At 40.6% G+C, this 13,002-nt stretch overlaps 4 protein-coding genes across 8 annotated transcripts in view; 1 reads left to right on the forward strand and 3 right to left on the reverse strand.

Moving 5' to 3' along the window:
* SYT14 (synaptotagmin 14) overlaps positions 1-13,002 on the forward strand; it is a 111,804-nt gene that overhangs the window by 10,395 nt on the left and 88,407 nt on the right. The window lies entirely within an intron of this gene.
* On the reverse strand, positions 1,299-2,051 carry LOC131195785 (NADH-ubiquinone oxidoreductase chain 2-like; the record flags this gene model as incomplete). The annotated part of the gene is given in 1 exon segment (XM_058177996.1): positions 1,299-2,051. A coding segment is annotated over 1 exon segment (753 nt), but the record flags the coding sequence as incomplete, so codon positions are not given.
* On the reverse strand, positions 4,822-10,604 carry LOC131189254 (cytochrome b-like). The gene is given in 1 exon segment (XM_058165300.1): positions 4,822-10,604. A coding segment is annotated over 1 exon segment (987 nt). The 5' UTR covers positions 10,590-10,604; the 3' UTR covers positions 4,822-9,602.
* Positions 10,589-12,962, reverse strand: LOC131189253 (NADH-ubiquinone oxidoreductase chain 5-like). The gene is given in 1 exon segment (XM_058165299.1): positions 10,589-12,962. A coding segment is annotated over 1 exon segment (1,794 nt). The 5' UTR covers positions 12,917-12,962; the 3' UTR covers positions 10,589-11,122.

Here is a 13,002-nt window from a genome sequence, read left to right on the forward strand (position 1 = left end):
TCTTCTCTGCACTCTTTCTAGAGTCTCAGCATCTTTTTTACATCATGGCGACCAAAACTGAATGCAGTATTCCAAGTGTGGCCTTACCAAGGCATTATAAAGTGGCACTAACACTTCACGTGATCTTGATTCTATCCCTCTGTTTATGCAGCCCAGAACTGTGTTGGCTTTTTTAGCAGCTGCTGCACACTGCTGGCTCATATCTAAATGGTTGTCCACTAGGACTCCAAGATCCCTCTCACAGGTACTACTATTGAGCAAGGTACCACATATACGGTACCTGTGCATTTTGTTTTTTTGGCCTAAATGTAGAACCTTACTTTTTCACTGTTGAATTTCATTTTGTTAGATAGTGCCCAATGTTCAAGTCTGTAAAGATCTTTCTGTAACTTGAGCCTATTTTCCGGAGTGTTGTCTATTCCTGCCAGCTTGGTGTCATCTGCAAATTTGATGAGTTCCCCATCTATCCCCTTGTCCAAGTCATTGATGAAGATGTTGAAGAGTACTGGGCCTAAAACAGAGCCTTGGGGTACTCCACTGCATACTTCCCTCCATGTGGATGTAGTTCCATTGAGGACTACACGTTGAGTGCGGTTGGTCAGCCAGTTATGAATCCATCTGGTGGTGGTGCTGTCTAACCCACATTTTTCTACTTTATCTAGTAGTAGGTTATGGTCTACTTTATCAAATGCTTTATTGAAGTCCAAATAAATTATATCGACAGTATTCCTCTGATCTACTAATGATATTATTATAGCTGTTCCAATAAAAGTAGTTTTAGACCAATATAGTCTGGTTTGTCTTATAAGGCTTATAAAATAGGTGTATTAATAACTACTATCCAAGCCATGATGTGCCAACAATAAGCTCAGGGTGATTTAGAACAACAGTTGCAAGGAACAATCATGCCTATCTGATCGGTAAGGCCTTGAACACTTTTAGCAGTCTTTCACCCCAGGAGTCTGCTGGGAATAAAATAGTTCAGGCTGCAGTTTCAGCACTAAGTTCAACTTTCATAAAGCTTATCCAAAATGGTTTTGAGATCATAGGTTTATGGTAGAGGAAGTCAAGAGAATGCCAAGAAGAATCAGCTCAGAAAGTTGCCAATAAGTCCTGAAATGTGGACTTCCTAGGAAGTGTATGATTGCTTAGTCTTAGTGCAATTTATTAACATTATGCCTGAGGCAGTTCTGCTTTGGTTCTAGAATACTGTCTGGGTAGCTCTAATCAATTTGATATTGACATTTCGTAGATGTGGTCTGATTATTCCTATATATCTCGGTATGCTGATGAGGATCTTATTTCTTTAGTATATTAGCTATGATAGTTGCATCTATTACTATGTTAATTGAGGTAAGGTTGTTTAGGATTAATCATTTGGGTATGAATCCTGTTAGGGGTGGAATTCCCCCCAGGGATAGGATTGTTATTGATATAATTATGGCTATGTGAGGTGAGGTTGTTCACATGTTTCCGATATCTTTTATTGTTGTGGATTGTGTAAGGTTAATTGATATAAATGCTGGAATAGTGGCTATTGTGTATGTTATAAATGTTAGTGTGGAGATTATTGGTGCTATAGTTATGGTTGCTAAGATTCATCCTGTGTGAGCGATAGATGAGAATGCTATTAGTTTACGGAGCTGTGTTTGGTTCAGCCCGCCTAGGCCGCCTACAGTAATTGAGGCGATTGCGGATATTGTTAGGATTGTTATGTTGGTATTATTGTGGATTGTTAGAAGGATTATAAGTGGGGCTATTTTTTGTCATGTTAGGATGGTCAGAGTAGTTATAGTGGTTGATCCTTGTGATACATCTGGCAGTCAGAAGTGAAATGGTGCTGCTGCTATTTTTATTATGATGGCTAATGTAATGATGGATGCTGCTGGTTCTGTGATTATAGATATCTCCCAGTTTGAGGTGGTTATGGCGTTTGTTGTGGCTGCAAAAATTATAGCTGCGGATGCCATGGTTTGGGTTAGGTAGTATTTTGTTGCCGCTTCTGTTGCTCGTGGGTGGTTTTGTTTTGAGATGACCGGGATTTTATTTTATTTATTTATTTATTTATTATTTAAATTTTTATACCGCCCTTCTCCCGAAGGACTCAGGGCGGTTTACAGCCAGATAAAATAAACATTCCTATTACAAAATAAATACTATTAAAATACCACTAAAAAACTTATTCAATTTGGCCGCAATTAAAATTTAGCAAATAATAAAACCCATTAAAAACCCATTAAAAACCCATCGATAAAACCCAATTAAAAACCCATAAAAAGCTAACCCAGTCCAGCGCAAATAAATAAGTGAGTTTTGAGCTCGCGGCGAAAGGTTCGGAGGTCCGGAAGTTGACGAAGTCCTGGGGGGAGTTCGTCCCAGAGGGCGGGAGCCCCCACAGAGAAGGCCCTTCCCCTGGGTGTCGCCAGACGACACTGTCGCGCCGACGGCACCCCGAGGAGTCCCTCTCTGTGAGAGCGCACGGGTCGGTGAGAGGTATTCGGTAGCAGCAGGCGGTCCCGTAAGTAACCCGGCCCTATGCCATGGAGCGCTTTAAAGGCGTTCACCAATACCTTGAAGCGCACCCGGAAGGCCACAGGTAGCCAGTGCAGCCTGCGCAGGATAGGTGTCACTCGGGAGCCACGAGGGCTCCCTCTATCACCAGCAGCTGCATTCTGGACCAACTGCAGCCTCCGGATGCCCTTCAAGGAGCCCCATGTAGAGAGCATTGCAGTAGTCAGGCGAGGCGTCACAAGGGCGTGAGTGACTGTGCACAAGGCATCCCGGTCTAGAAAGGGGCGCAACTGGCACACCAGGCGAACCTGGTGGAAAGCTCTCCTGGAGACGGCCGTCAAATGATCTTCAAAAGACAGCCGTGCATCCAGGAGAACGCCCAAATTGCGCACCCTCTCCATCGGGGCCAATGACTCGCTCCCGACAGTCAGCCGCGGACTCAGCTGACTGTACCGGGATGCCGGCATCCACAGCCACTCCGTCTTGGAGGGATTGAGCTTGAGCCTGTTTCTCCCCATCCAGACCCGTACGGCTTCTAAACACCGGGACAGCACTTCGATAGCTTCATTGGGGTGGCCCGGTGTGGAAAAGTACAGCTGGGTGTCATCAGCGTACAGCTGGTACCTCACACCGAAGCCACTGATGATCTCACCCAGCGGCTTCATATAGATGTTGAACAGAAGGGGCGAGAGAATCGACCCCCGCGGCACCCCACAAGTGAGGTGCCGCGGGGTCGACCTCTGCCCCCCCGTCAACACCGTCTGCGACCGGTCGGAGAGATAGGAGGAGAACCACCGATAAACGGTGCCTCCCACTCCCAATCCCTCCAACCGGCGCAGCAGGATACCATGGTCGATGGTATCGAAAGCCGCTGATTATTGATAGGGTGTTAATTTCTAGGCATATTCATGTTATCAGTCAGTGTGTTGTTGATGTAATTAGGATAGTGCTTGTGGTAATGCTTGTTGTGATTATTAATCAAGATAATGGGTTAATTAGTAGGGGCCGTCTTGGCATTTTCGGGGTATGGGCCCGATAGCTTGTTTAGCTGACCCTACTTTAGAGAATAGTATATTGGTAGTATTGAAAGTTTTGGGCTTTCAGGTTCAAGTTCAAGTCTTGATTTTCTAGATATTAAGGAGATGATTTGAACATCTGTGTAGAGGTTTTAAGCCTTTTGCATAGCCTGGCTTTGCTACCTTAATATAAAAATTCGGGTGATTTAAAAAAGTGTTGGTAATTTTACTACTTTTTTAGGGGGGCATTTTTGGCATTTGAAATTTGTTTTGAGAAAAAAAAGTTAAATTACGGGGCGGGTTTTATTGTGACTGTAATTTTTATAATAACTTTTTGTGTGAGTGCGGTGAAAGTGGAGGAGTTGATATGCAAGGATAATTCGTATAAAATTTTGGGTTTAAAAATTTATTATAGGTTTGTCGCATTATTTTACCCGTATTTTTAAAAATAGGGGTGTTTAAAAAGTGCTTACTGCGGAAAATTTATAATAACGAATTAATGGAATTTGTCGGAGGTTAAAAAAATATGTCTAACAAGCATGAAAGAATAATACCCGCTTAGGGAATATGTAAAGCCAAGAATAGGGCTCCACCCGGACTAGATGGTATTACCCCGGTCGGGGAGACGGTAACGAGCATATATGGGTGCCAGGTGAAAGGTAGAGATAAAAAGAGCTACCAGGGGTGGAACGGGCATAGCTGATAAGAACATGAGGGTGGATGTACCAATATAACGGGTGCGACCAAAGGCCTTGGAAAAAGCTAGTAGGGAGGGATGGTTCCGGGCCATTGAGATGAACTTGAAGGTGTAACCAGCGGTCTTGGAAAGAGCATAGCTGGGAGGGGTTACAATATATGGACGTGAGAAGCGGGACTGCCATGCTTTCAGTGGAAGGATAGGGGGTTTCACGGGCAGGACTAAATCATGGGACACCACTTGGAACAGGATAGTCATGATTATTAATAAAGTATAATCTACTTAATATGGAACGTACGAGGGATGCGGTAATAAATTTGATGGTAGTGACCCAATTTTATATACAAATATTTAAAGGATAATTCTGGTTTATTAGGCGTGAGGCATATCATTAATGTATGATTATACATAGCAAATAAAGATAAATATGTAGGGGTACATATAGGCGGAATTTTTGAGCGAATTTATAGTTGGAATCCGGGTTTAAATTGTTGGGGGGGGTAGGGGGGGGTCCTAGGAGAGCTTATTTTTTGGGTGGCGGGAGTTTTATGTTCCGTGTCTACTCTATCAATGTAGTCCCTGCTCGGGCACGTCACCATTGTGGGGGTGTTCCACAGAATGCTGTGGATAAACAGGTGTTAAGGAGGCATATTGTTAAGGTGAGAGGGAGGTATTGTTTTCATAGAAGGTGTATTAACTGGTCGTACCGGAATCGTGGGTAGGAGGCTCGGGTCCACAGGAATATTGTGGTTAGTATCAGGGTTTTTATTATTAGATTAATGGTGAAGAGTTGTGGGGATGTTGTTCCAGGGTTAATGAATATGATGGCTGATAGGGTGTTTATTAATAGGATGTTAGTGTACTCTGCTAGGAATAGTAGTGCGAATGGTCCTGCTGAGAATTCTACGTTAAATCCCGATACTAGCTCAGATTCGCCTTCTGTAAGGTCAAATGGGGATCGGTTGGTTTCTGCTAGTGTTGAGGTGAACCATATTATAGCTAATGGTCATGTTGGTAGGAGGAGCCATAGGTGTTCTTGTGTTTCTGTAAATATTGTTATTGAATAACCCCCAGATAGTGTAGCTATTGAGATGATGATTAATCCTAGGGTAACTTCGTATGAGATAATTTGGGCTACGGCCCGTAGTGCTCCAATTAATGGGTATTTTGAGTTAGAGGACCACCCTGACCATAGGATAGAGTATGTGAATATCCCCGATATAGCTATAATGAATAATAAGCCCAGGTTTATGTTAGTTAATATTGAAGGTATTGGAATGGGTGATCATGATGTAAGTGATAGTGTTAGAGCTATAATTGGTGAAATGGTGAATAGGATGGGGGAGGATATAGTTGGTTTTGTTGCTTCTTTTGTAATTAGTTTTAGTCCATCTGCGATTGGTTGTAGTAGCCCCATAGGGCCTACCAGGTTTGGGCCTTTTCGGTGTTGTATGTAACCGAGTAATTTTCGTTCTAGTAGGGTTAGGAATGCTACTGCTATTAGGATAGATAGGATGTATAATAGTGGGTTGATAATGTTTAGTAAGATAGTGGTAATTATTAAGGGCTTCCTTAATTAACCTTTTCTTGGTTTGAAGTGGTGATTGTGTTATTTTAAAGCGTGCTTTTAGTATTGGCTTTGCTATATCGGTCCTTTCGTACTGGATGCAGCGTGTTCATAGATAGAAACCGACCTGGATTGCTCCGGTCTGAACTCAGATCACGTAGGACATTAATCGTTGAACAAACGAACCCTTAATAGCTTCTGCACCATTAGGATGTCCTGATCCAACATCGAGGTCGTAAACCTTCTTTTTGATATGGGCTCTTGAAGAAGATTGCGCTGTTATCCCTGGAGTAACTTGGTTCAATTTTCAGCGTTGCTGGGTCGTTTGATTGGCTTGTCGGCCTGTTTGTGTCGTTAGACTTTTGGAAGTTATTCTTTTTCCAAGGTCGCCCCAACCTAAAGTAGTTATTATTTGGTTTAATAGTTTAGTTTAAGCTTCACAGGGTCTTCTGGTCTTATGTGGTAATTCTAGCTTTTTTACTAGGAGATCAGTTTAATTGATTTACTATAAGAGACAGTCAAGCCCTCATTTTGCCTTTCATGCAGGTCTATAATTAGTAGACAAATTATTATGCTACCTTTGCACGGTTAGTGTACCGCGGCCGTTTAATTGTTCACTGGGCAGGCGTTGCCTTTAATATTTGTTTGGCTAAAGGTTATGTTTTTGTTAAACAGTTGGGGCTTTTGGTTGCCGAGTTCCTTTTATAGTATTATATCTTTCTTTTTAACGCTCCTGTGTTGGTGTCACAGTGGGTGTTTGTTTGTGAATTGCGTTGTCTTTTCCTTTTATGGTCTGTTAATGGCTAGTGGATTATCCGGTCTAGTGGACAGGTGCGTAGTTAGAGGGGTTGTCTTATTATTAGTTTTAGCATAATAATACCCATTTAAATGGGTCTACCATTAGTTGGTTTGGAGTTTTTTATTGGTATTGGGATTTGTTAGTAAATTCTTTAACGATATTTTGTTTGGTGGCTGCTTAAAGGCCTACGGGTTAATTTGTGCGGTATTTCCTCTCAAATTCAGGTTGTATCCTGTTTCAATAAAGCTGTACCCTTATTGATGTCCTCATTTGATTATGTGGTATTATTCTGTATGAGGAAGGACTTATATTCTTTTTTTGGTAACCAGCTATCTCCAAATTCGTTAAGCGTTTCACTTCTACTTTTAAGTCTTCCCACTCTTTTGCCACAGAGAAGGGTGTGCCCAGTAGGCTGCTCTAAAGTAGCTCATTTGGTTTCGGGGTGTGGACTGTGATTCTTCTTGTCTTTGGTTACTGGCTAAACCATGATGCGAAAGGTACAAGGTTTAGTCTTTGCTGTTTTGTGCTTGTAGTTTATTCCCTTACGGTACTTGGTTAATGGTTACTGTTCGATCACATCTACTTGGTTTATCAAATGATTTGTTTATTTATATATGTATGTTTGTGTTGTCTTTTCCCGGCTCAAAAAGATTGTTGAATATCTCTCGAGTGTAGGTCGAGTGCTTTGTTTAAGCTACTTTTTGTTTCTAAGCGCACCTTCCAGTACGCTTACCATGTTACGACTTGCCCTGTTTAGTGTTATTTGTTTTAATATTTTGTGGTTTATTGGTTGTCAGGGATGACGGGCGGTGTGTACGCATCTCATTGCATTGATTTCGGTTGAGTATATTTGTTCTCAGCTTACTTCTAAATCCGCCTTCAGTTTCTTGTTTCAAAGTCTATTCGTTTATTCTGTGGTAGAAAATGTAGCCCATCTTTTACCCAGGCATAAGTTACACCTCGACCTGTCGTGTTAGTGTTGTGGCTTTTAGGCCCACTCTGTTACTTTCACAAGGTGGGCTGGCGACGGCGGTATATAGACTGTTGGGCCAGCCTGGGTTAGGTTTATCGTGGGGTATCGGTTATTAGACAGGCTCCTCTAGGTTGTTGTGAGATACCGTCAAGTCTTTTAAATTTTAAGTTTTTACTCGTAGTTATTTGGCGAACAATGCGTTATTTAATTGTTGTGTTACTGCTGGGCATAGTAAGGTATCTAATCTTAGTTTGTACCCCGGCTTTCACGAGTTGAAGTTGTTTTATTGTTAGGGTGTGGTTAATGCGTCTTATGGCTTTTTACAGCCCAGATTTGTCTTCGTCCCTAAGCGGGTAAATCATATGTCTGGTCGTTCTTTACGCCGTTAGTATTATTTTGGGTCTGTCGTATAACCGCGGTTGCTGGCACGAGATTAACCGGCCCTGAAATCCCATCTCTAGGTCAAGCTTTCGCTTATGGCCTAATATTAACTACTGCTGCTGGTCCGTGGGGGTGTGGCTTGTTTGCTTGGTGTTGTTGGTAATTACCTGATACCTGCTCCGTATACTGATTTAGTGGGCTGTCTCACCGTTGTGACGAGTCTTGCATGTATAATAATGGGTTAAAGTAGTACTAGGTTTAAGACCAAGACCTTGTGTAATCAGGTGGTGCCGTCTTAGCATTTTCAGTGCTATGCTTTACTGTAAGCTATGATAACATTAATATAAAAATTCGGGTGATTTAAAAAAGTGTTGGTAATTTTACTACTTTTTTAGGGGGGCATTTTTGGCATTTGAAATTTGTTTTGAGAAAAAAAAGTTAAATTACGGGGCGGGTTTTATTGTGACTGTAATTTTTATAATAACTTTTTGTGTGAGTGCGGTGAAAGTGGAGGAGTTGATATGCAAGGATAATTCGTATAAAATTTTGGGTTTAAAAATTTATTATAGGTTTGTCGCATTATTTTACCCGTATTTTTAAAAATAGGGGTGTTTAAAAAGTGCTTACTGCGGAAAATTTATAATAACGAATTAATGGAATTTGTCGGAGGTTAAAAAAATATGTCTAACAAGCATGAAAGAATAATACCCGCTTAGGGAATATGTAAAGCCAAGAATAGGGCTCCACCCGGACTAGATGGTATTACCCCGGTCGGGGAGACGGTAACGAGCATATATGGGTGCCAGGTGAAAGGTAGAGATAAAAAGAGCTACCAGGGGTGGAACGGGCATAGCTGATAAGAACATGAGGGTGGATGTACCAATATAACGGGTGCGACCAAAGGCCTTGGAAAAAGCTAGTAGGGAGGGATGGTTCCGGGCCATTGAGATGAACTTGAAGGTGTAACCAGCGGTCTTGGAAAGAGCATAGCTGGGAGGGGTTACAATATATGGACGTGAGAAGCGGGACTGCCATGCTTTCAGTGGAAGGATAGGGGGTTTCACGGGCAGGACTAAATCATGGGACACCACTTGGAACAGGATAGTCATGATTATTAATAAAGTATAATCTACTTAATATGGAACGTACGAGGGATGCGGTAATAAATTTGATGGTAGTGACCCAATTTTATATACAAATATTTAAAGGATAATTCTGGTTTATTAGGCGTGAGGCATATCATTAATGTATGATTATACATAGCAAATAAAGATAAATATGTAGGGGTACATATAGGCGGAATTTTTGAGCGAATTTATAGTTGGAATCCGGGTTTAAATTGTTGGGGGGGGTAGGGGGGGGTCCTAGGAGAGCTTATTTTTTGGGTGGCGGGAGTTTTATGTTCAAAGAGTAGTTTAATTAAAAATGCTGGTTTTGGGGGCTAGTGATAGAAGTTCTCTCTTTGATGTTCTAGGGGGTTTAACCCGGCTTTGGTTTACAAAAACAATGCTTTTAGTTAAGCTACTAGAACATGTATTTATTGATATTTTATTCTCTGATCAGCCCAGGATAGGGTTCATAATAAAAAATAAGAAGTATAAAATAGAGGTTGTTTGTCCAATTATAATAAAAGGCGGCTCTACTGGTTTAGTTGCTGCTCATGTGATGGTGATAAATGTTGCAACTATAGTTCAGAATATTAGTTGAGCTATAGGTCGGAATGTTATTGATCGTAGGTGGGATGTGTGAGTGAATGGTATTGTTATTAGGATTATTACGGATATAACTAGGGCTATGGTCCCTCCAAGCTTGTTGGGAATTGATCGTAGAATTCCGTAGGCAAATAGGAAGTACCATTCTGGCTTAATGTGTTGTGGTGTGACTATTGGGTTAGCTTTTGAAAAGTTTTCTGGGTCATTGAAGATATTTGGGGTGAACGATATAATTATGAAGATCAGAGTGATTATAATAGTTAGTATTAGGGTGTCTTTGTACGAGTGGTATGGGTGGAATGGGATTTTGTCGATGTCTGAGTTGGTCCCTAGTGGGTTGCTTGAACCCTCTTTGTGTAGGAGTATGATGTGGATTGAGGATATAGAGATGATTAAGAATGGGAGTATGAAGTGTATGGCAAAGAATCGTGTTAGGGTGGGGTCGTTAATTGAAAATCCGCCCCACAGTCAGGTAGTCAATGTGGTTCCCACATAGGGTACAGCGGTTAGTAAGTTTGTGATTACTGTTGCCGCTCAGAATGATATTTGTCCCCATGGTAGTACGTATCCAAAGAAGGCTGTTGCTATTAGGGTGATTAGTAGTGCTGTTCCTGATAATCATACGTTTTTATTTAGGTATGAGCCATAGTATAATCCTCGTGCGATGTGAATGTAGATACAAATGAAGAATATTGATGCGCCGATTGCGTGTAGGTTTTGTATGATTCATCCGTATGGGACATCCCGTGTGATATGGATAATTGATGAGAAGGCTAGGTTGATGTTGGCGGTGTAGTGTATTGCTAGGAAGAAACCCGTTGCGATTTGTAGGATAGAGCAGGTTAGTAGTATGGAACCAAAATTCCATCAGGTTGAGATGTTTAGCCCTACTGGTAGCAGGTTGAATGTAGTAAGTATATGTTGGTTGGGCATATTTTTGTAGTTGATTTACAACGGTGGTTTTTCAGGCCGCAGGTCTCTTTCGAGCAAGAATTATGTTAGTTATTAATTATATTATTGGTTTAATTTTGGTATTTGTGGTTATTGGGGTTGTTGTTTTGGGTTCGGCCTTCTCCCCGTATCAAGGGGTAGTTGCTCTTATGGGGGTTTCTTTTTTTTGTTGTGTATTTATGGTTGTTTTGGGGCGTACGTTTGCAGCTTTGGTGATATATATTGTTTATTTGGGTGGGTTGGTGGTAGTTTTTGGGTATTGTGTTAGTGTAGAGAAGGATAGCAGTGATATTTTTGTTGGTGGGTTTAAGTATTTTGTGGCTTTTGCTGTTGTTTTAATTGTTGTTTTACTGATAATGTATGATGGGGTTGGTGGTTTGTTGTGTTATGTTGATTGGGAGGATATAGTGTGCTTGGAGGTTAATGGAAACAGTGTGTTTTATTTTAATGGTGGGGCTGGTTTGATTGTGTGTTCTTGGGGGTTATTAATTGTTCTGTTTTCTATTTTAGTTATTTTAGGTTGATCTCGTCTTGGCGGGTTTCGGCCTTTTTAGTAGTAATAGTGAGATTGCTAGTGTGATTGTGAAGGTTATTATATAGTTTTTAATTATGTTTTTTTGTTGGGTCGATACGTGGATTATATGGGTGAGTACGTTTGATAGTCCTTTTGGTCCTCAGATTTCTAATGTTCAAAGGTCTATAAGTTCTGTTGAGTTTTGTTGGCTAGTTTTTAATGTAAATATTGTGATAGCTCGGTGGGGGATGTTAAAGAATGCTAGTTGGTTTAATATTAGGTTGTAAATTATTAATTTTTTTGGTTTGAGGTGTTGTGTGGTTATGGAGAGGTCTTTAGATAGAATGATTCCAAGTAGTGTAGCTGTTAGTGCTGATAGCTTGATTATTTTTGGTATAGTAATTGTTGTTGTGTTTTGTAGGGTTGAGATTTTTATTATGGTTCCTGCTATGATTGATATAAGTGTTAGCCGGATTAATGGATTAATAATCTTTTTTGTTTCTTTGTGCGTGCTGTGGTTGGTTCGTGGGTATTTAGTTAGTGTAGCAATGATGATTTGTGTGCTGTAAGAAGCGGATAATACGGTAGCGATTAGTGTGATTGTAATAGCTCATGAGTTTGTGTGGGAATTAAGTATTGTTTCGATAATGGTATCTTTTGAATAGAATCCGGATAGAAATGGTGTCCCTATCAGGGATAGGGTAGCAATAGTCATAAATGATGAGGTTATTGGTATATTTTTTATAAGGCCGCCTATTGATCGAATATCTTGTTCGTTATTTAGGTTGTGGATAAAAGACCCAGAGCATAAGAACAGTAAGGCTTTGAAGAAGGAGTGGGTAATTATGTGCAGGAAGGCTAAGGTGGGTTGGTTTAGTCCAACTATGGTTATTATAAGTCCTAGTTGGCTTGTGGTTGATAAGGCGATGATTTTTTTAATATCTATGTGGGTTGTTGCTGCTGCTGCGGCGAATACTGTTGTTGTTGCGCCAAGGATTAGGCATAGTGTTATTATTGTTTTATTATTTTGTAATACTGGGTGTAGTCGGATTAATAGGAAAACCCCTGCTACAACTATTGTGCTTGAGTGGAGTAGAGCTGATACTGGGGTGGGGCCTTCTATGGCTGAAGGTAATCAATGGTGGAGTCCAAACTGTGCTGATTTTCCTGCCGCTGCTGTTAATAGTCCAATTATAGGTAGTGTACTTATAGTTTCATGTTGTATTATGAGTTCTTGTATGTTGATTGAGGATGTGGTTATTAGTCATGATGTGGCTATAATGAGCCCGACATCTCCGATACGGTTGTAGATGATTGCTTGTAGGGCTGCTGTTTTTGCGTCTTGACGTCCATGTCATCATCCAATTAGTAGGAAAGATATAATTCCAACACCCTCCCACCCGATGAAGAGTTGATATATGTTGTTTGCCGTGATAATTATCAGTATTGCAATTAGAAACATTAGAAGGTATTTAATGAATTTATTTTTATATGGGTCATTGTATATATATCAGGATGAGAATTCTGTGATTGACCATGTGATAAATAGGGCGATTGGTATGAATAGTAGTGATAAATTGTCTAGTGTTATTGAAATGTTAATGTTTTCTGTTGTTATGTGAATGGCTGGTGTAAGCGTTAGTGTAATTTCATTGTTGTTTATTACTTGGTTGATTGGGGCTAGGCTAATCATGAATATTAGTATTAGTGTGTATTTGGTATTTTGTGGTTTTATGATGGCTATAACTAGGGATAAGAAGATTGTTAAATTGATTGTTGGGGTTATTAGGTTCATTTCTACCACTTGGATTTGCACCAAGGATTTTGGTGCCTAAGACCAGTGGAATGCTACTATCCTTTGGTAGAGGGGGCTGGTTGTTA

Source organism: Ahaetulla prasina, chromosome 1, assembly GCF_028640845.1.
Source record: "Ahaetulla prasina isolate Xishuangbanna chromosome 1, ASM2864084v1, whole genome shotgun sequence".
NCBI lineage: Eukaryota > Metazoa > Chordata > Lepidosauria > Squamata > Colubridae > Ahaetulla > Ahaetulla prasina.